At 38.0% G+C, this 23,245-nt stretch overlaps 1 protein-coding gene across 1 annotated transcript in view; it reads left to right on the top strand.

Moving 5' to 3' along the window:
- The first annotated feature begins 845 nt into the window (after positions 1-845).
- Positions 846-23,245, top strand: part of TES (testin LIM domain protein) — a 62,691-nt gene continuing 40,291 nt past the window's right edge. The window contains exon 1 of the mRNA XM_006069682.4: positions 846-1,090. Coding sequence (XP_006069744.1) covers positions 1,064-1,090 — 27 coding nt within the window. The 5' untranslated portion in view covers positions 846-1,063. The remainder of the gene's footprint in view (positions 1,091-23,245) is intronic.

Below are 23,245 nucleotides of genomic sequence, written 5' to 3'. Positions count from 1 at the left end.
AACAAGCTGAAGACACTGCTTAAAGACTCATGAGCTTTAGCTCTGTTCCCAAGAGACTAAGAAATTGGGCAGGTCCCTATACCTCTGGAGTCCTCAGTTCCCTGCAAAATGAGAAAGTTATACTCAATAATCCCTAGAATTCCTTTCAGGTCCACCAAGGCAATAGTATTCATTGCAATTGCTCCTGAACCAGGCCATGATATGGATCCAAATCTAGAGCTGAAGCGCTGCTTGTTATGCCTATGATACTGCTTCATATAAGCATGAGGCACATGAGGAGCCTCACATCTTTTCACACAACAGGGACAACGGGCAAGCCTCTTCTTCCAAAGGAATGGTGTAAGTCATCTCTTTAGTGGTTCACATTATCCTCATTTTTGAACTATCAAATCCTCAGACAACCCATATAACCATCTTCATTGGCTGTCTGAGATAAGGTTTCCTGCCAGTGCTTGGGATATTGGAGAAAAGTATTTAGCCAAGCGCCTTTTCCACAACTCAACAGTGAAATCATAGAGTGCAATTATAGATCCCTAACAATCCCCACAACTTGTCTTTTTCTTTGCTCTGAATTCATATTTAAAGTCCCAAGCAAAACAGGTACAAGCTGACTGAATAGAAAAGGCTCTTCCTCGTTTCAGCTGGAGGCAGCCTGGGCTCCAATTCTTTGGGAGGAGGTAGTGAGGACGCCCAGCGGAGCCTCAGAGACCAACTCCCGGCTACCCAATTGAGCTCCGCAGGGTACCGCCCCGAACGCGGCCCCGCCCCTCACCTTGCTGGCGCCGCGCTCGGCAGCGAAGGTGCGTGCGGCGCTCAGTGATTGGCGGCTGCCCGGAGGGGCCCGGCTGCCATTGGCTGCTTGGCCCTCTTTGTTCCCGGTCCCCGCCGCAGGCCGGCTGCAGCCGACGGGGCGGCGGAAGTTTGACCGTGCCGGGCAAGTGGCTGCGGCGGTGGCGCCGGTGTCCCAGCACATCTCCTCCAGTACCCGCAGCGGTGCCAGACGCCAGGCGATCCTGGGCGTGATATCCCCGCCAGGAGGAGAAACCCTCTCTGACACATAGACATGGATTTGGAGGCCAAAGTGAAGAAGGTAGGGTGGCTGGCAGCAGCCGCTTCACCTGCGCGGGGCGCCGCCCCCTGGCTACCAGTGGCTGGTGGGGCGCAAGGGCCGTCAGGCACGAGCGGTGTCGGGATCTCCGGCGCCCGGGGCCCCAGTACCCGGTCCTTCGGGTAGAGGGGTGTCTGCTGGCTACTAACTCCTGAAACCCAGGAGCGACTGAGAGTCGCGCGCGAGGGCGGGCGCGGGACATTTCTCCCTGTCTAACCAAGTCCAACGGTTGGAGGTGTTTGAAACTTTTCCTTAAGATGTTTTGCCTGGGCCTGTGCCTCCCTAGAAGGAAAGGATGAGCTTAGGGCGAGTTCGGGCGAAACCATGACACTACTTCTTCCTGTCTCAGGAAGCTGAACTTTATTAAGCCTTTGTGGTTTGGGGTCACTGATGAGACTTTTGACAGCTCAGACCTCCTCCCTTCCCAGCTTGGCAGTCAAGAGGCTGTCTAGAGTGAGCGTTGATTTAACGTCCTTCCTTCGCAGCAGCGGCTGGTGATGGCGTGAAAGGTGAAGTTTTGGGGTTTTTTTTTTTTTTTTTTTCCTCTCTTTGGTCATTCATTACTTGACTTCCAAAGCACTGCATTCGTCTTCCAAAGAAAATGTTCTCCTTCTTTGGCAACTAGTCCCAAAGGACGATTGTCAGCGGTGGTTTAGCTCCAGGAGACGTTTCCTGACTGGCTGCCCTCCGGGCGTCAGGACCCATGGCCCTACCTGAGCCGCTCCGTGAGTTTAGGAGACTCGCGTTTCCTGGGAGAAAAGGGTGGGGACCAGACTGTGACTCAGAGGGAATGCTGATGTCACATTCCAGTGTAACGTTCTGTGTGAAAGGTCGTCTCATTCCAGGGAATTGATTAAGCTATTTGCTCCTTGGAGAAGGAAATGTTGCTCCTTATCAAATAAGGAAGGAAGTTTTGCTGAGAGTAAAGGGGGAAAAAAATAGAGAACCTAATTTTCTTCTCTTGCTCATTGTGGGTTATCAACATTGCCATTACTTCATCTTCTTAAGGCAAGGTTTCTGACCTAAACATTAGTTCTGTTTCATGCCCACAGTTGGATTTTTGAAAATATATGCAAGTGCAAAATATTAGGTTAGGTTAGGAGGCTGTTGAAAAATAAAAAGCCTGCAGTGGGGAAAAAAAAATGTTTGCCCTTTGTGACTAGACTCAGCATCCAAAAGGGAATTCAAGAACAGGAAAACATAAATTCTGAGAGTACAGTGATTGAATTCTATTGTCTTATAGTTTGGTTTCTTATTCTTTGCTTTGCTTTTAGATGACACTAAAAGCAAATTGATTTTTTGTTAATCTTGCTTGCTACTAGGAAAGCATTTTGTTTGCCCCTTAATTAGCCTTCTGTTGATGAACGCTTTGCTTATTTTGTTTTTCTTGTGGGAAACAGTGGGTAATTTAGTACTTGTCTAAAATTTTTTGGGGGGGATCTTGTCTATGCTTAAACATAGTGCTTCAAAAAAGACTTTTTAAATGCCCAGATCCTTTGGGAGGGAGGGATGAGTGGGTGAAACCATTCTGTGTGCTACTGTAATTGTGAATACCTGTCATATATTTGTCAAAACCCACAGAATAAACACAAAGAGTGCACCCTAAGATAAACTATGGACTTTGAGGGATGATGATGTGCCAGTGTAAGTTCATCAGTTATAGCAAATGTACCACTCTGATGTGGGATATTGATAAAGGGGGGGTGGGGGGGGGTCTGAAAGGGGATAGGAGATATATGGGAATGCTGTATCTTCTGCTAAATTTTGCTGTGAACCTAAAACTGCTCCAGAAAAAAAAAACAAAAACAAACAAAAAAAAAACACCCTCTATTTAAAAGGAGGGGAAAAAAAAAAGTAACATTTAAAAGTGATTTTGAAATTATTGGGGACAAGAAGTAATTCTGAGGGAGAAAGTCCAGAGTTAAGAATTATATGTGCTAGCAAGGGAAAAATCCAGACATTATTTATACACAGTTTCCTTAGTTTCAGAATGTGGATTATCATAAATAATGGTCTTGATATATGGTGTAATTTTTCTCTTGCATCTTCCCTTTACTTTAAAAGGATATCTTTTCAACCAAGAATCTTATCCTTCTCTCTAATCCTCCTCCTCCCTTCCCCCCACCCGAAGAAAAAGGATTCCATAAATTTAAAACTTTTACAGACAATACCATGACAGTAACAAATCCTGTTTCACTACCTTGTCATCACTGGTGATTCCCAGGGCAAAGTCCTCAACTAGTAAATTGGAAAGTAAAAGATCCCAAAGATGTCCAATCTGATTGCCAACATACCCTCTCTGTGTCTAGGTAGGATCCTTGACAGATTAATGTTCTATGTATTTGACATAGTGTTTCCCAGTACAAATAATTTAGAGGTCCCAGGAATACATTTCATAATTTCAAAAAGAAACTTGCATTCCCTTTAGAAATTGTTTTCTAACACATGAGAAGGAAACATTACAAGATCATCTTTGATCTTATGAGTCTTCTTACCCTGTTTTGGTATCTAGGATACTTTTCAGGTCTCCCTTCTTTTTGACTTGGATATGCAAGAAAACTGATAGTTTGGATATACCTTTTAAAAATCATAGCTGAAAGTTGAAATAAAGACACAGCCATTTAAGTAAAACTAAATTTGACTTCTGTTTTAAGATGCATGGCATTTTTTTCCTTTTAAAACCTTTTTACTGTTGTTTTCATAAGAAATTTTCTCCAGGCAGATGACAAATGTTACTTTCCCATTAACATTTCATGTAAAAAGAATTAGAGGGTTATCTTCATTTCACATCCACCTAGGTGGATGATGTTATTATAAGATTCTTTGTTTTTAAAAGGAGAACTTGGGTGTCTTATCATTGGCATAAATTTGGATTAATTACCAGTTAAAATACACCATCACGCAAGGAATTTTTATAACTAGATTTTATTATATTGTATTTTGTTTGAGATAAGTAAGCTGTTGCTAGGAAGTGAGAGCTAGTTTGGTTATACAGAGTTTTGTTTTAATAATATTTTAGAGTAGAATTTGAGTTTTACATCTTTGCCCTTTCTTTGGAGTTACTTGTCTAGATCTCTTCCTTATGTCTTGTGTCTCCTCATTATAATTGACTTCATGTAAGTAGAGCCTGTGTCTGCTTGGAAAAAACAATGACCTTTGAGAAACAGAAACAGAGTCTCATTTTATGGTGAATGCTAAATCATGGCCCACAGCCAGCTGTTTTCCTCTTTCCTTTCTGTGTTACTCTCCCCTGAGAGGAGAAGGAAATGGCAGCCCACTCCAGTGTTCTTGCCTGGAGAATCCCAGGGATGGGGGAGCCTGGTGAGCTGCCGTCTATGGGGTCGCACAGAGTTGGACACGACTGAAGCAACTTAGGAGCAGCTCCCCTGAGAATCACTTTTTTCCCTTTAAAAACATACCAGAGAGAAAGAGAACTATAGTAATTTCCCTTATGCTGCCTGGAATTGCAATAGAGCTTTTAATTTTACACTTTATTCATTGTTTGCCTCCTTTCTAACCTCCATCTTTTGATCCTTCCTGATGTCTTGTTTATTTTTTCTGTAGGACCCTTTTCTTTGTTTCTTTAATTTTAAAAAGATGAGATTTTAAAGATTACAAAGTCACTAAAACATCTCGTTTCTCAGCATCCAAACATGTTCTGAAAGCTTCTGTCATTGCCGAAAAATCAAAGTGAAACCATGTGATTGCAGTTGGAAAGATAACTGAACCACAAAGATTATTTCCATTAGAAATTAGAATGAACCTTTTCTCCTAGGGTGGTCCCTGACTGAAGTGGAAAAGACAAGTAAATGGTGACCTGGAGGTTCAAATCTATACTTGAATTCTCTGCTTGAAGCCATTCTTGCTGAGAATCATTGGCAAGACTTGGGGTAATGGGAGGGCTTCCAGGGCTTTACCTTAGAGGCAGTTACTCTCTCAGAACAAGTACAGAATAAAGTGTTCCTCAGCAGGGCTTTTATCTCTTTTAAGCCATAGTGTGAGTCATTACGTTAATTAGATATGAAAAGTCACTTTTCCTAACTTGCTTTGAATATTGGTTTTAATAGAACTGTAGTAGGTTTTCTGTTGATTTTGTTCCTTAATCCTATCCTATGAAGTTGAATTAGAGGTTTATGTCTCTACTGGCTGTCAAGCTGTGTACCATCACCTCTCTCCTTGACTTTGCTAACTCACCTTCAATAATACTAAATATTACTAATCCAAGACACACTCCTCACTCTACATGCCCCCCTTTCCCCCCAACACACACATCACCCTCCAGGTAATCTTATTACCAGCTAGATGGAAAATCTCTTTCTTCTATATTCCCAAAGCATCTTATCATAACTCTTAGCAAACTCATTACTTTCTCCCTCTAGATTATAGTCTTTCTCTTAACTAGATTGCAAGCTTCTTGAGGGAAATTCATATCCTATTTATACTTGTATAGTTATTTTGTTTTCTGTTCAAAGCAATTTATGAAGCAGACTAGCTTCATTTTGAGGATAAGAAAACTAAGGCTTAGATAGGTTGATCTGAAACTGGCAGAATGTAACTATGATCTTGCACCATGGTCTTCATAATCCATGTGACTTCCATTATGTCACCTAGCCTGAGTCCTCTGATACTTTTGCTCTGATCACTGCATATATGTTGAATGAAGTACCCTAATAGAAAAAACCTAAGATGCATTTAAGCATTTTTATTTGTTTAAAGGAATTATATTGGAGAAATCGTTTCTATTCCAATAAAATTACCACTCTACTGGTTTTCTATAGTTTGTTTATACTTTACCTATGGTCATATGTATGCCTTTAGTGTAAGTTGCCTTTGACATTTTTTGCATGGAAACAAAGTCTAAATAAGTACAAATATCATGGAAAGTAACTTCTGGGAGATTTTACAGTCAAAGAAATTCCATAAGTTCCAATAATGTTCTGGACCATATCTTCTAGGATTCGCAGGTTTTGTCGGGAGCAGTGATAGTGCTGCTTTCTAGCTACTTAATATGGTTCTGAATAATAGCAACCCTGCTTTTGGCTCTTTGTCTTTCAACTGGTGACATCTGGAATTGTATACAGGTACTCATGGTTGGCCTGTAGAAGAATCTGTTCTACCTGCTGAACCCCAGAGTTGATAGTAAGCCTTACACATAACATGGTAGGCTAAACCTCTTTTTCTCCTAGCAACAAAGTACTCTAAGTGCCACTGGAATGGCAGATCATGCAGCTTAGAATAGAGCAGTTAAAAACAAAAAGTTCAATGTTAGGAGAATTGTTCATACAAGAAGATCTATTGAGAAGCAGTAGGAAACACCAAAATGAACTATTTAACGAGGCACTCACTGAACTCCAGTAGGGTACCAGTCTTGTGAGCCTGGAATTAACATCATGGACCACAGAGTTAGTCTGAGGGGTCTATTTAGTAGAAAGAAAATGATAAATTGGTAAAAGAGTATTACTTCCTATGTTCTTTTTCTGAAAGCCAGAAGTAGGGATATAGTTTGCCCCATGCTAATTTGAATATGTTTTTTACACACCAAATCACTACAGTGTGTTCAGAAATTAGAAAAGATCAATAAGTACCCAGTATAGGCAAAGCACAGTAGTATACAGAAAGATCTTCCGTGGTATATTAGCTTTCTCATGTCTGTTTATCAGTATGGTGTTTTAAATTTGCTCTGGGCTGAGAATTAGCAGATCTGGGTCCACTGTAGTCTTTGTGATCTTGGCCACTCTGGATATCAATTTCCATATCTATAAAAATCAATAGGGGAGCCAAGTGATTTCTAAGATTTCTTCAAACCCAGTTACTCTTTTTGACTTTGGAAAATATTATCAGTAGTTTACCAAATATAATAATGTTCCACAGTGCTTAAAAATCATGCAAGCCAAGAATATATAAATATATATGATTTTCAGTGACATGGCCTGTATATAAATGTTGTATATTCGTATGGAGTCCATGAGAAAATGAAAATTTTTTTCATAGATCTTAGCTGCTTTTTCAACTTGTTTTTACTTAATTAGTTTGCCTTTTAAATATTTGTGGCGTATTTGAAAACATTAAGTTTAATTCATTTAACTCTTTAGTTTACAGCTTCAAAGGCATATAAATTGCTTTATTAGCATGAGGCAAATAAGCCTAGTCATGATGTGTATCACTCTCGATGGTACTTAATTACAGGAAAATGAAAAATAATGGAGCTTTTATTGTCTCTAAAAGTTATCTCTCCCAAAATAAGATGAATCATTTAAAAACTATGTGAGTAGTGTATGTGCAAAACATTTTTCTAAACCCTGGGGGTATAGTATGAAAAAAAAGACAAAGATACCTTGTATTACAGAACTTACACTATTGAGAGACAGGATAGAGGAAAAAAAAAAAAAGACAAAATAAATGATAGAAAGTAAGTACAAATGGGATTATATCCCTTAGTAAACTCTTTATAGGTCAAGAGTACACTAGATTTGTAACACAGAATGTCCTATTTTAGTGGTGATTCTTGGCATTTGTTCCTGGCTTTGCAAGCTTTGTAATTAGGAGTGATTATTTGTCTTAAGTAATGTCAAATGAAAAATGAGAAAGCAGCTTATATGTATTAGAATGTGAAGAAGCTCATAATCAGATAAAGCTAAAATATTTACAGTGTTACACCTATAGATACACAAACCGTCTTTTTCCTGATTACAAATGCGCTTCAAGGGTCATTCCTGTATTGCATTTCCTGTTTACAATCATTACTAATTTTTGTTTGGTAACTACTGTCATGGTACCTGAAAGAAGGACTTTTAAAAATCCATTTATTAGATCATTGATATATAATACATACAGGAAATTATTTTGCTTTTTACCAAGTAGTGATGTTCAGAGATTATTATATAAATTATGAAATAACTTTTTTAATGATAAGAAAATAGAGAAAAGATTAACCAAATTGAAAATGAGTTTTAGAACCTCAAATTTTCAAGATTTTAAGGAAAAATTAATTTGATAATTGATAAATTTGTATTTGATCTTTGAGTAAAATCCATGGATTAAAATGTACCTTAAGCACTGTTATTAGAGGATTAAATTTAGAGGTTATGTTTTTCAGCTATCCAGCTCCAATCTTTGATTCTCCTATAAAAAAGCTGTGGTCATATTTAAAATAGTTTCACTTATTTTTTTTCCAAGTACCTGATCTACCTAACTCCCTACTTAAATAATAGGAAATTAGAAGAATTAATATGCATGACTATAATTTTCTAATGCAAGTTCAAGCTGTGATTCTAAAATGACTTTTTAACTATTTTTCTTTTTTTTTTCTTCTCAACCATTATAATCACTGTTCATTGCCAGTTACAAAAACTATAAGAAAGAACAGAAGGTGATAGAAGAAAGAACCTACCTAAAGAAACTCACTAGGTATAATCTGGGGACTGCTATGGAAGTATTTCATATTTCTGTAGTATTTAGCTATAAAAATTGGTTGACTGTAGGAATCACTGCTTTTATTTTGGTCATATTCAACAAAGGAGAAAAGCATAGTTTAGGATTGCCAGTTTCTCTTATTCTTGGCTAGTCAAGAATGTAGGACTGCTTGGGTTTGAGTATAACTTGAGGGAGGGACTGTATGAGAAACCAGGCAGTTTGAGGACTGCCAAGAGCACATCTGCCAAGCAACAGCCAGGCTACCACTATGTAAATATAATTAAACTCTGGATGAGGCCGGATCATCCTCAAATCACCTATGCTTCAGTCTGTCTTTATCACAGTGACATTCTGACCACCATACAAATTTTAAGAAGGGGTTACAGGGCATCTGTTGGTTACATAGCTTCGTATCTAAAACAGTGAGCCTAGCAAAAAAAGAGGCTGAAAGCCTAGCCTTGGTGCTGAGTCTGTTAATGTCTGTTGCCACCATGAACTTATTACCCCTGTTTTGTTTAAAGATAAAGTGATATCATGTTTCATTGCAAAATGACAATGCAAATATTAGGTGTATTTTTCTTTTTATGAGTGTAATATCATGGAAGTCTTGATGGAATGAGTCACAAACTAAAGGTAAAGAATATATTTCCATTATGGGATACTGGCACACAATACAAATAATTGAGGGTTAAACAAAACAAAGTCACCATTTGTTTTTCATAGAGGATATTAAATTTTCAATTTAGATGTAAAACTACAGAATCTAAATTCCTTTTCTATCAGTATCATCTGTTGAGCTTGTATCCCCCAAAATTCCATGATGTCATCTCTGGTGGATCAAAGAAGGAAGGTAGGCAGGCTAGCCTGTGGGCAAGATGTGAATTAACTACAGTGCTGGATAGAATGACATAAGTGCTTTATACAGTGTTGCTCAAAATATCTGTGTTGAGGAACCATTTTTTCAAAACTCCGAATCTGTCCCAGGCCAATACTTTTTAAAACACAATAAAAATGAGTTACTAAAAGAAAAAAAAAAAAGATAAAAATGAGGCCAATTTAAGAAATATACCAGACATACTGTCAAAGTACTTAACAATTCCTAATTTCTTTCAGTTTCTTTGTATGTTCCATCACAAACTGGTAACCAGAAGTTTTCAGACTGCACACTTTGTAGCACTGCAATAATAGGAATACAGACAACTACGACTACCATTCTCTACCCTTATCAGTGGAGAATATGTTCCAAGACCCCCAGTGGATGCCTGAAACCCCAGATAGTACCAAACCCTATATATACAGTTTTTTCCTATATACACATGCCTATCACAATAAACTGGAAAATTCTGAAAGAGATGGGAATACCAGACCACCTGACCTGCCTCTTGAAAAACATGTATGCAGGTTAGGAAGCAACATTAGAACTGGACATGGAACAACAGATTGGTTCTAAATAGGAAAAGGAGTAAATCAAGGCTGTATGTTGTCACCCTGCTTATTTAACTTCTATGCAGAGTACATCATGAGAAACGTTGGGCTGAAAGAAGCACAAGCTGGAATCAAGATTGCCAGGAAAAATATCAATAACCTCAGATATGCAGATGACACCACCCTTATGGCAGAAAGTGAAGAGGAACTAAAAAACCTCTTGATGAAAGTGAGAGAGGAGAGTGAAAAAGTTGGCTTAAAGCTCAACATTCAGAAAACGAAGATCATGGCATCTGGTCCCATCACTTCATGGTAAATAGATGGGGAAACAGTGGAAACAGTGTCAGACTTTATTTTTATGGGCTCCCAAATCACTGCAGATGGTGACTGCAGCCATGAAATTAAAAGACACTTACTCCTTGGAAGGAAAGTTATGACCAACCTAGATAGCATATTCAAAAGCAGAGACATTACTTTGCCAACAAAGGTCCCATCTAGTCAAGGCTATGGTTTTTTCCTGTGGTCATGTATGGATGTGAGAGTTGGACTGTGAAGAAAGCTGAGTGCTGAAGAATTGATGCTTTTGGACTGTGGTGTTGGAGAAGACTCTTGAGAGTCCCTTGGACTGCAAGAAGATCCAACCAGTCCATCCTAAAGGAGATCAGCCCTGGGTGTTCATTGGAATGACTGATGCTGAAGCTGAAACTCCAGTACTTTGGCCACCTCATGCAAAGAGTTGACTCATTGGAAAAGACCCTGATGCTGGGAGGGATTGGGGGCAGGAGGAGAAGGGGACAACAGAGGATGAGATGGCTGGATGGCATCACCGACTCGATGGACATGAGTTTGGGTAAACTCCGGGAGTTGGTGATGGACAGGGAGACCTGGCGTGCTGCAATTCATGGGGTCACAAAGAGTCGGACATGACTGAGCGACTGAACTGAACTGATGATGAAATTTAATTTATAAATTAGGCACAGTAAGAGATTAACAACAAGAACTAAAAATAGAAAAATCATAACTATATACTATAGTAAAAGTTTTGTTGATGTGGTTTCTCTCCTTAATTAACTTCCTGATTCCTACCAAAAATGGAACTGTGGCTTATTCAACGGCAGACCCAGTCTCTGCAGTAATTTTTATATTTTTCTGTCCAAACCTATTCCCGAATATTTGTAACCATCCTTTGCATGCGTGCTTGCTAAGTTGCTTCAGTCGTATCCGACTCTTTGCAACCCTATGGACTGTAGGCTGCCAGGCTCCTCTGTCCATGGGATTCTCCATGCAAGAATACTGGAGTGGGTTGCCATGTCCTTCTTCAGGGGATCTTCCCGTCTCAGGGATCAAACCCGTGTCTCTTTTGTCTCCTGCAGTGGCATGCAGGTTGTTTACCACTAGTGCCACCTGGGAAGCACTAAATGGTATAAGTCATTTTAGGGGATCCCTTGCTGAAGTCTTCATGTGGGCTTCATGTTTTCTGGTGCCACGTTACCACCAACTAGACTATGTTTCTGCTTATGTCTCCCACCCATGAGTTTAATGCCTTTTCCATCTTAACTAGGCAATTAGCATGCACTGTGTGGCTATAATTTCTGCAGTTTGAGGTGCAACAGCAACACTAACATGAATTTGTTTTTCCTTCTTCACAATTTCATGAATAGAAGATTTCTTCCTACCATAGATCTTAGTAGCATCAGCATATAATTTTTTTGCTGCTAAGTGGAGAAATTTCCTTTCCTTTCACTTAAAGGAATCACTTTAAGTTTTCTCTTTGGCATATCTGAATTGCCAGCATCACTATTTCTGCAGTTTGGGGCCATTATTAAGTAAAAATAAGGGTTATTTGGAACGCAAGCACTGCAATGATACTGTAACAATCAGTCTGGTAATGAAATTGGCTACTAAGTGACTAACTAGCTGAATAAACTGGTCAAAGGATGATTTGTAACTAAAAGCAGGACAGAGCAGACTCCAGATTTCATCACACTACTCAGAATGCAGTTAAAATTTAGGAATTGTTTACTTCTGAAATTTTCCATTTAATATTTTTGGATCATAGTTAACCATAAGTAACTGAAACTGCAGAAAGCACAAGTGTGGATAAGGGGCAACTACTGTATTATGAGGTTTCAGAAGCAGAAGCAATATAATTGGGTGGATTGGGAACAACATTATGGAGGAAACATCAGTCAAATTAACTCCTGTAGGATAAGTAGGCAAAGAAGGATTTCCTGGAAGAATAGATAATCTGAACTAAAGAAACATGGCTGCAAAACATCAGTAAACCCTTGGCATTCTCACCATTAACATTCTCAGCATTGACTCTTCTAGAATAAAGCTAAGGTATATGATTTGTGATTTTCCTAGATTACACGTTTGAATTTCGAAGTGTGCCACTGAGCTTGTATGGAAACCTAATCTACTGCTGAGGATCTATATCTCTTGCCTAATCATGATTCTTATTTAATGTCATCTCTTGACTTAGAGAAAACATCACACTGGAGTCTAGCTGAGGTAGTCTGGGCTTGGCTGCAAGCTGTGGGTTGGGACTACACTGGCTGTCCATATCTCTCATCTTTCTTAGCTCACTGGATATCTTAAGCAGACGTTTGGAGAATAGTGGGCATGTCCAACGGCAGGAGTACATTTTAAGCCTCTGCTTGTGTCACCGCAGTCACATGTCCAAGTTCAAACTCAAGGGGTGAAAAGTTCCAGTCTAATGACTATGAGGCAAGGGTGTGGATTTTTAATACTACTACCTGGGAATGAAGAATTCAGATCATTACTTCAGACTATTACATATTCTATAGTGGGATTAATTTGTTTTTTTGTTTTTTTTTAATTTGGGGGTTGAAGTATACTTTTCTGAAGTTCTTTCCTGTAACAAGAGTCTGTTCCGAGAAGATATTTTGCACAGTTTCATAGACAGCTGATACTTCAAAGCAGGATAGTCTTTGACCTTTCTGAAAAAGCTCTGAAAAAATCTTGAAGTACCCTTTACTTGATTTTTAGGGTGATCTAGTCCCTTTTCTGTTAGTTTTGAGACTAACAGACTTCTCTAGATTCATCCCAGCTAGGTCATATGATCTCCATGTGAAGAAATGTAGAACTCATTTCTCTGGAAAAGATCAAATTGCCAAAGGTTTTTAAGAGGAATTACAAAATCTAACCTTTTCAATACTGCAATAAATTGAAAGTAGATTATACAAATATTCAGATGATGCTGTGTGTTATACTCTGCCATTGGTAGCAAAATAGAAAAATTTCCCAAGAGAAATAGGCAGATTAGCAGTAGAGAGAGGCAAGACAGATGAGTGGCTCAGTATCCATATTTCTTTTATGATATCACAGGTAAAAATAATTGAGATGCTATTTGTTGGCACTTTTCTCATGGATCAGATGAAATCAAGCTGGGGGATGGAAATCATTCAGTGGACCACTGCTGCCCACTTCCCTGGAACAGGGAGTTTAGAGGATGCAGAACAGAACTTACATAAGTTTGAATCCTGGTTTGACACTCCCCTAGAAATTTAGACAAGTTTCTTAACCTCCTTGGCTTTAGGAAACTTACTGTAAAACATGGATAAAACCTCCTTATTGGGTTATTGTGAGACAACATAAAATGATACATGTAAACGCTTAGAACAGTACTTGATCAGTGTTATTATTCATGTTCTCTGATGAGTTTTATTTAGTTATCTAGACTTTAGCATCAATAAGTAAATGTTTGGAGATCCAGAATTGCAGAAAGTTCATCAGCTTTAGAATTCTGAGTTGAATTCTTAGCCCTGACACTTACTGGCTGTGTGAATTTGGCAAAATTACTTAGCCTTTTAATCCTCAGGATCTCTATCTGAAAATGCATTACAACCATCTATCTCATAAGGGGTATAAAGAATAATTAACATGAACATTTTAAAGCACAAAGTATGGTACCTGCACAGACAAAAAATAGGTGTACCATAATTATTATCAAGAAATCCAGTTTAGACACAAGAAAATTCTGCATAGATTTTTAAACCATTTAACAGGTACCCGTATTATATCATCAAGGATTTTATGACTTAACAGGTTCAGAAAAATTATTGATACTTGATGCTTTGTTGGACACAAATATTTAAACTTTAATAAATGGGATGTATTAAATCACTGGATTTCATTTTTTCCTTTTTTAAAATTTGAAAGTTATTTTTATATTTTATTATAAAAATAAAAATTGATAAGTAACTGTTGCTAGCAGTTGGTTGAGTACATGCTGTATGCTAGTCACTGTGGGAAAGATTTCAGAGCTATATTATTGGGTCTCTAGTCGGGGCACTTGATGTAACATTGCCAGGTACTCTGGTCCAGTGTAGGAAACAGTTATGTTTTCCTGAATGTAATCTTCCTTAGAGTTTTTGCGGTAAGTTGCAAAAATGGATATAGTTCTTTTTAGCACCTCCCATTAAGAAATGGAGTCTATTTTCCTTGGAATCTAGGCTGCTGGTAGACAGTGGTAGAAGTGGTATTGTATGTGCTGTGACCGTGGACTTCATACGGCTTGTTTGCATCTCTTTTTTGGAACCCTAGTACTACCATGTGAATTAGCCTAGCTCAGCCCACTGGAGAACAAGAGACTATATAGAAAAGATGAAACAGCCCAGATGAGGCTCCCCTGAACTAGTTGTCCCTAGCTTACCTGAAAGGTGACTACCAATGCAGTGAGCCCAGCTCAGACCAGAAGAGTCATCAGCTGAACCCAGCCCAAGCCGAACCCAGCCCATGAGCAGCTGAACCCTGCTCATGCTTCTGCAGTTTGCTTCTGCTAAACTGCAGAAACTGCAAACTAAATTGTTGCTATTTTAAGCCACTCTGTTTAATGGTGGTTTGTTAGGCAACAGATCATAACTTATACTCCCTCTATTGCTAGGATGTAAGTCTTCTTGGCCTCCCACAGTGAAAGCTATGGAAAAGGACTGAGAGACTTTTCTTATTCTGAATTACCCTCCTAGCCTTCTGTACATAAGAAAGAATCTGGACACTGTAGCTTCCCTGACATCACTGATCACTTGAGAACAGCCCCCTTTCTAACCTAATCAAATCTAATTTTGATTTATTTGCTTATTGTTTCATCAATATAAAGGAAAATTAAATTACTCTGCAACTGAAATTTGATTCTAGTGCAAAAAGGTGGTGTATGTATGTTTTGAAAGTTGTCTATTTCCCCTGAACCCCACTACCTTTTGTAGTGAGGGAGTCCTTGGGCTGTAGTTTAAATATAGAACAAAAAGCATGTGAATCCACACCACTTCCCTAATAAATCAAAAATAAGTGATAGGTCAAAAATTAATTAAAGCACTTAAGTTTATATAGCACATCATATAAACATAATTCTTTTTTTCCAGAGCAATGGATGGTGTGAAAAGTTTAGACAATAAGTACATAAGCATAAGGCATCTGGCAGTAGGGTTCCTGCATCTCTCCCTTCCTTTCAAAGTTTCTAACAACTCTACCGGTGCTTTAAAACTTTACTTTTGCTCTAAATACACCTGAATGCCAATCCTGGGCAAAGTGGAAAATAAAAAGATGGTCTTTTGACACCTTTTACCCCAGATTTTCTGTGCCTTCTCCTCATCGGGCTTTTCCTCTCCAGATTCCCTTGGATGCTTGTGCTTGCCTGGGCAGCCTGCTCTAACAGCTCTTTCAAGCCAGTGCCACAGGCCTTTCCCTTCATTCTGTCTCTGAAAACATGCCTGTACTGTTCTCTTTTCTGCATGTGCTCTGATTAGGTAGACAGTCAATGGCAAGACATCACTTAATTGTATAGTCATCCTTACTCCTCAATTATACTCCTAAAGAAATACTGTAGCCCTGGTGAAAAATGATGGCAATATTCAAGTTTAGGTATGTATAGTCTTTAAAAAGGCTTCTCAATAAATAGCAATATCTGTGGAATCCACTCTTTGAGCCAGCTGTGGAGTTAGTGACACAAGACCAAATTAGAATTGTTTGTCATGATCTAGATTCTTTTAGGAGACTCTTACAGATGCCTTTTGGAATCACATTTTAAAAATACCTTTTACAGCTGATAATTGGGAGTTTCTGAGGCCTGTGTATAAAAGCACATGCATTACAAAGTCTTTCCACTGAGCCAGAGCTCAGCCAATCCTAATTAAGAAATCATTTCATCGGCAGCTGTAGCCTGTGACACTTATATAGTCTGCATTGTCTTTCTCAAAGTAACAGAGTTAGGAGGAGGCTCTTTTTGAATAGAATTCACAGAAGAGAATTGGTGAACAGCTCAGGTGACTGCCTTTACGTAAGAGTTTAGAAATAATTTGATAGTAGTCAATTTGAAAAATGTTTATAAGGAACCAGCATAAACTGAACAGATGCAATACATTTCTTTTTATAATTTACTTACCTAAAATAAGTGCAATCTTAGAAAAAACAACTAAATTATTTTGTCTCCAATAATATTGTGAGGATACATTAGGTTTTGAATAAGTATACAGTACTGAAAAGTTAGTTATGAACTGCTGCCTATAAATATACCTAATTTGAATCAAGTAATTTACATTCTGATATCACAAAGAAGTACTATATATTTTTTCCTTTTCATCACCAGAAAAGTTATATAATAAAATAAGGTTTATATCAATCTTTTTCCAGTTTTATCCTCTGTTCATTAAGGAGGACTATGACATATTATAAAAATTGTGAAATTTTTCTTTTAAATGTATTTCTAGAAATTTCTTGCTAGTCAAACCTGATAGTTTGTATTCTGGTTTGTGACTGTGTTCTAAAACAAGTATGTATGTATGTGTGTACACAAGTGTGTATATATGTTGAGATGGTTAGAGAATAAGATGAGAGACAAAATCATTCTCCTGTGTCTTCTGAAAGATTGTTCCCTGATCTTGACTGAGTGAACTGTTAAACTGAGGGGAATAAAATGAGAGCATTTATAAGGAAAGAGCAAAGTTTTGTTTACTCTGCCCATTGGGGTGAATAGAGACTTAAATATTTGAAGTGGAAAAAAATAAAGGCAAGGGTGGTAGATAAGCACATTTATATCCCCTCCCTTTGTAAAGTCTGTCATTACAGATCACTTAGTCTTAGCATTTAAAATCAAAACAGAATAGAGGCTGTCAAGATGGCCCCCATTGATCCCACTCCTAGAATTCATAATCCTTTGTGTTCCCCTTCCCTTGAGTGTGGGCTGGTCCTGGTCAATAGCTGCCAAGGAATGTAACATGGCAGATGTGATGGTACATCCCTTCGAAGATTAAAGACTTCAGCCTCCATCTTGGGTATGCTCACTCTCTGTGGTTTGCTTGGCCTGGGGAAAACTTGCTGCCATGTCATAGGTGCCAGTGTGAGAGAGCTTAAAAGTGGATCTTCCCCAGTCAAGCCTTGAGTGACTACAGCCTTAGTTGACCCCTGACTGCAACCTTGCAAGAGTCTCTGAGCCAGCCCACCTAGATAAGCCACTCCCACCTGCCTGACCCATAGAAAGCTATAAGATGATAAATGTTTGTTATTTCCAGCCCCCAAATTTTGGAGTAATTTGAAAGTAATACAGAGGTTTTCCACTAGGAATTGAGGAATTTAGTGATTTGGGGGAAAAAAAAGATTTATTGCAGTTTTTGCTTCATTATATTACCCCTGGACACTGCATAAATATATGGAATCTTCTATATAATATAGTTAATAATTTTCAGTACTAGTGATAAACCTACTTGTTTTGAATAAAGATCTTTCTACTTTGAGAATTAACTTGTTCATTTGCATTTCGTTGTTTCTTTTAAAACATTTTCTTTCCTCTTCCTAAAACATTGTAAGAGAACTATTTTACATCAGGACCCTGGATGTTTCCTTGACTTATGCCCCATACTTTTGAGGGTCCTCTTGTATGCATGAATGATCACCTCAGGGCTTTCTGTGTAGTGCAGGTGGTTAGCAGACACTCAGGTTTCTTATAATCAGTCTCAGGTTTGTCTAGGAAGGAGGAATTCCTGGCTGGTAACAAATAGACAGTCTTTCAGATGAAAATCTATTGTTCTACAGAAGTTACAGATGAGAAATATGACTCATTTAAATTATTACTTATCTTCAGAGTCTCATTTTAGAGGAAAAAATAGTGATTTTTGTACTTAAGCTCAGGATTTGGAGTTAGAAAGGCCAAGATTCAAATCAGCTCTGTCGGCTTTTGGCAGATTGCCCACAAGATAGTCTTAGACAAATTACTTAATCTCTCCAAGTCTCAGTGTCTTTATTTGTGAAATAGGAGTAATAACACTTTCCCATCAGTTGTCTTGAAAATTCAATCAGGTGATGTATGTATTGTGCTTGGTAAGTATTCATGTCTTAACAAATGGTGTGCGTGCGTACTAAGTCGCTTTAGTTGTGTCTGGCTCTATTTTTGTGACCCTATGGACTTGTAGCCCATGATGCTCCTCTGTCCATGGGATTCTCCAGGCAAGAATACTGGAGTGGGTTTCCATGTCCTACTCCAGGGGATCTTCCCGACCCAGAACTTGAACCCGGGTTCCTGTACTGCAGGCAGATGTCTTACCAGCTGAGCTACCAGGAAAGCCCCTAACAAATAGTAGTTGAGGTGTAGTTTTTATTACCACTTCCACCTTCACAACTACCAGTGGTCATTAAGAAAAAGGATAATTAGAATTGCTTTAAGGTACCCTAACAAAACTACAATTCATTATTGTTTCCTAGAAAAAAGCAGCAGGATCTACTTCTGGTCTTCGTTAAAAATGTTACTGTATTTATTGAGGTTGTGTAGATGTTTTAAGTAATTTACGATTTGATTATATCCCAGACCAAAGTAGACAAATTGCCTTGGTTACAGTCCTTACATCACTTAACCTAAGACTGGTACTGCCTTAAAGAATGTAGGGAAAGACTGAGTGGGAGTTATCTATTTAATTTGTTAAAGTTCCAGGAAGATTGACCCAGTACCTCCAGAACAGAATTTATTATGAACTATTTAGACTGAAAGATCACTTGTTTTCTTTTCCTTCTTATCACAGTGATTTGTTAGTGATGATTTACTACTATGTGTGAACAAAAAAGTGTCAGTTCATTTGTCTCACAGTGGATTTTGTGATATAGTTTCACGAAGGGCTCTGCCTTTGTACTTCATGCACTGAAAAGCTGAAAGGATGAAATGAAATGAAAATGAATTCTAGAATCTGCTATGAAGAGTTTTATTCCCACTTGCTTCTGAATAAGTGGTCCTGACAACTAAAGACCCTTACTTGATTATTTTATTCTTGGTATAATATTTTGATCTCAAAATTTATATTTCTTTCTATTTAAACAGGATTAATATATTAAATATTTATCTGACCCGAGGTCTTTGCATGTTCCTGATCTGTGCGTAGGCACTAGTGGTTAAGAACAGGCATTCTGCGGTGCAGCTGATCTTAGACCTGTCAGCAGTTTTCTGCTTTAGTTTCTTCACCCGGATGAAAATGCAGATAAGAATTAACAGGTTTCATAGCATTGTTATGAGTATAAAATGAGATGACCCAAGTGAAAATTTATAGCCATGCCTGACAATATAATGGCTCAATAACTATTTGCCATTGCAGTTATTATCACCGCCACCCCTGCCAGAGCCCTTTTAAAATCTTTATTTAATTTTTGTGAAAAGTAATGGAAATTCCTTGGTGTTATGTCATAAATGATTTGATTAAATTAAAGCAAGTATTAAAAAAGTAGATAATACTTTATGGCATTTGTACAAATTTCAGGCTCTGCAGCAGGCATCAGAAATTCAAATATGAACTAGAAACTCAGTCCAGTGGAGTAAATGAGTATCATAGTATAGAAAAAGAGAACTAAATAATAGAATTTGAACTAAGACCAATGGAATTCAGAAGAACTCTGCTGAGGATGGTTCAAGAAGGATACAGAGTAACTGCTGTTTGAATTGGGTATATACAGATGAAGGAGAAGAGGAATGAGATCCAGGCAAGGGAAAAGCTCCTCTAGAAGCAGAGCATGGCTGGAGGGGGAGGGCTGCAAGGAAGGGAGTTGTGGGATCGAGGGTAGTGCCAAGTTGAAAGGCCTTTCTCTGCCAGGCTAAGACATGTGGAATTCATTGAACTCACTGAAAGTATCTAACAAGGGTAATATTACGATCACCTTTGGGTTTTATTAAAATAATTTGGGGAGCAGCACTATGACCTTACATGAAGGGAGTGATCAGTTTGGAGAGTGTGATCCCAGGTTGATGTGATAGAAATTTGGACATGAACAGGGAAGTGGAGATGAAAGAGCAAAGTGTAGTTTTTAACAGAACTTGGACATTAAAAGCCTGACTTTGACAAGGATAAAGAGGCCTGCATGCCCAAGTTTGGGTAACTAGGTAAGTGTAATGACTTCTTCTTCATTCTTCTTCTCATGTATTTCGGAATTAAGTGAGAGATGGAAAGTTTTTGTTCTTATGAGCAAAGCAAAAAATAACCACAATTTTACTAGGAATGATTAATCATACCTCTTAATCACAATGAGTTACTTCTTTGTATTCCCACCTAAAAAACTTGACAAACTATATGAAAGTTGAAGGTGCCTCTCTTTATGTTTAAGTCTGGTTTTCTGTGTAACCTGACCTTTTTTTTTTTTTTTGGTGGTGGGTGGTCACTGAGAATCTTAGTAGATATTGGGAAACAGGCATTGAGCTAAAAAACTAAAACAGTTTAAAATCTTATGTTAGATATTAATGAAAACATACCAATTTGAAGTTGGGTTGAGGGGAAACTTCAAAGATTATACCAGGTTTCTAGAAGAGCCATATGCTGAGAATTATTATTTATTTAGAAATTTAATTCCTTTGTCCAGAATATTCACTTCTGTGAACAAGATCTAAAATACCTGGGTGTAATATGAATATATGTGTGTATACATATATATATGTGGATGAATAGATGTGTACATGTACAGAGAGAGAATATATATGTATTTCATATAACCTACCTTGGTCAGCTTCATTCCAGGATGATTAAAGAATTCTTAGTAACACTTGTGTGTTTAGTAACCACATATGATTTTTTGCTCCAGAGGGAAATTTGGTTATGAAAACAGCATGAATCAGATGATCTCACTATGAATACTGAATAATATCTTCCAGACGTAAATTGTATCCAAATCAAGTCAGACCGTATTCAAAATACCAGATGTTCCCTACTTTCCTTTTTCTTTAAAGTATCTGATATATAATACCCTTTCCTGGGTCAGAAGGGTCACCTGAAATATTGCCAACCTATGTGGTTGCCTGAAATTATAAATATGGAGAAATTGATCCCATTCTCATTTCTCTCTCTGAAATAAGCAGGAGATGAGGGATATTTTAGGCACGGATCACAGTGCTATATGTTCAGTATCTGGATCCTATAGTTAAGGATATTTAAAAAGCTTATTTGTCTATGACTAGTATTTCAGGATAAATATTATACAGTCATTTTTATTTTTTCAAAGGACCTAGATAGGTATTCCTAAAGCATGACTGTAGTTTTTCCAAATATAGTCAATCCAAAGGACCTGTTTTCTTGGACACTGAAGAAGAAAAATTAATCTGTCATGTCCTTGTATTGATGCTGGCCAGAATATGTTACTAAAATTATATGAAGTAGACAACTTTTGGACTTGTGTGCTTATGAAAAACACGTGTTTTCAGGCGCCAAGTGTTGACTCTGCAGGGAATACTACATCCTATTTGCTGCTGAAATAATTATGTATAATAGAACTGTGTCTTACCCTCAGAACTTAAATTTTGTGTTTCCTATGTAGTTTTTAAACTACTCTTCCAAGCTGAATTCCAGATGATTCTAACCTGTTAGAGCCAATAATACATTAGCTTTCTCAAATAATTATTTTCTATTTAGTGTGTAAATGTTAAGCAGGTGACCATGCTGAATAGCAACGGAGATGAAGTTAATCTGAAACACAATTTTCAGCCATAATTTTAGAATTGAAAAGTGTCTTAGAATTGATCTAGTTCAATTCCTTCATTACCTAGATGAAGCCTAGAGAAGAAGAGTGACCTCTAAAATCAATGGACTTGGTCGTAATTCCTTAGGACCACATCACAGTTTTCCTGACTCTCTTCCAGTGCTCTTTCTACATTTTCACCATTTAGTCGTGTAATTCTTGATCATCAATACCTGGTATAGTTAATTCTCATCCATTTTACATATAAGCACACATATAAGCACATATATATAAGCACATATATAAAACACCAACATATATGACCTTTCTGTTCTAAACAGCCAGGCTGCCTTAGGTGAGGAACTAATACTTCCTCTACCATCCCCTCCCACACACCGTGGATATCATTAAATAACTTCCTTGTTCTCATCACTCACCAAAAATTCTCCAGCCCAGAAACTTGGGCAGAAGCTAACCTATAAGATCTGAATGTCTAAGAGTAGTAGCCATAACTCTTGAGGAAAGGAGAAGGACCCTGACTGACCAAAGAACGCAGTCTGTACTGTGGGTAAAGGGAAGCACGAGGTATAGAGAGAAGAATTCTGGGTCCTGGACTTAAGGGAATCCTGAACACTAAGGAGGAAGAGAAGTTGGTTGAGCCCTTAGAACAGATGGTATTCCAGACCCGCAAACTGAGACTAAGAAAAGTTGGCGAATCCAAGCTCCTATGACCTCTGCCCAAAAGAGTCTTGGAATAGGTCTTGAGAATGTTCCTGGGGAAACTCTGGCTCTGAAATTCATTTTACTACAAAGTAGACTTAGACATTTTACTTCATTTTATATGTTTAACTTGTTAAAGGGAGAATAGCAGATGCCTAAATTGGTGCAGGAACAAAAGCAGAAGGAAGTTACCTCATACCAGTAGAGATATGTCTGCTGGGGTGCAATTTTATCATATAAATTGGGTTGAACAGGATTAGAGAACACATTGTACTCTGAATTATTACTTAATCTGGAAGTAGGCAATCTATAAAACACTGTTTTCCACAGATCTTTGTTGTTTGAGTATGATACAGAGTTTGTGCTTTTGTATCCTAACAGAGTTTGATAAAGAGGGTAAGATTATGGAAGAAGTTCCCATCCCAGTAAGTGGCATAAGTTAGAGATCTTCAGTGCTGGGTGTTAAGGAGGTTGAGTTTATAGCTTCATTTGTATCTATAAAATTTCTCTTAATGAAATTCCTCTAAAGAAAGTAAGTTTATTGCCAGTCTGAAACTCTGATCACTTTAGCTGCTAAAATGGTTTTGAAACCTAGGTGCTTTTTTTTCACTTATGTGTTGTTTTTTAATTAGAAACATTGGGTTG

The sequence above is a fragment of the Bubalus bubalis genome, chromosome 8, assembly GCF_019923935.1.
Source record: "Bubalus bubalis isolate 160015118507 breed Murrah chromosome 8, NDDB_SH_1, whole genome shotgun sequence".
Classification (NCBI taxonomy): domain Eukaryota; kingdom Metazoa; phylum Chordata; class Mammalia; order Artiodactyla; family Bovidae; genus Bubalus; species Bubalus bubalis.
The sequence above is the reverse complement of the archived record's forward strand: the minus strand, read 5'-3'. Positions and strand labels throughout refer to the sequence as shown.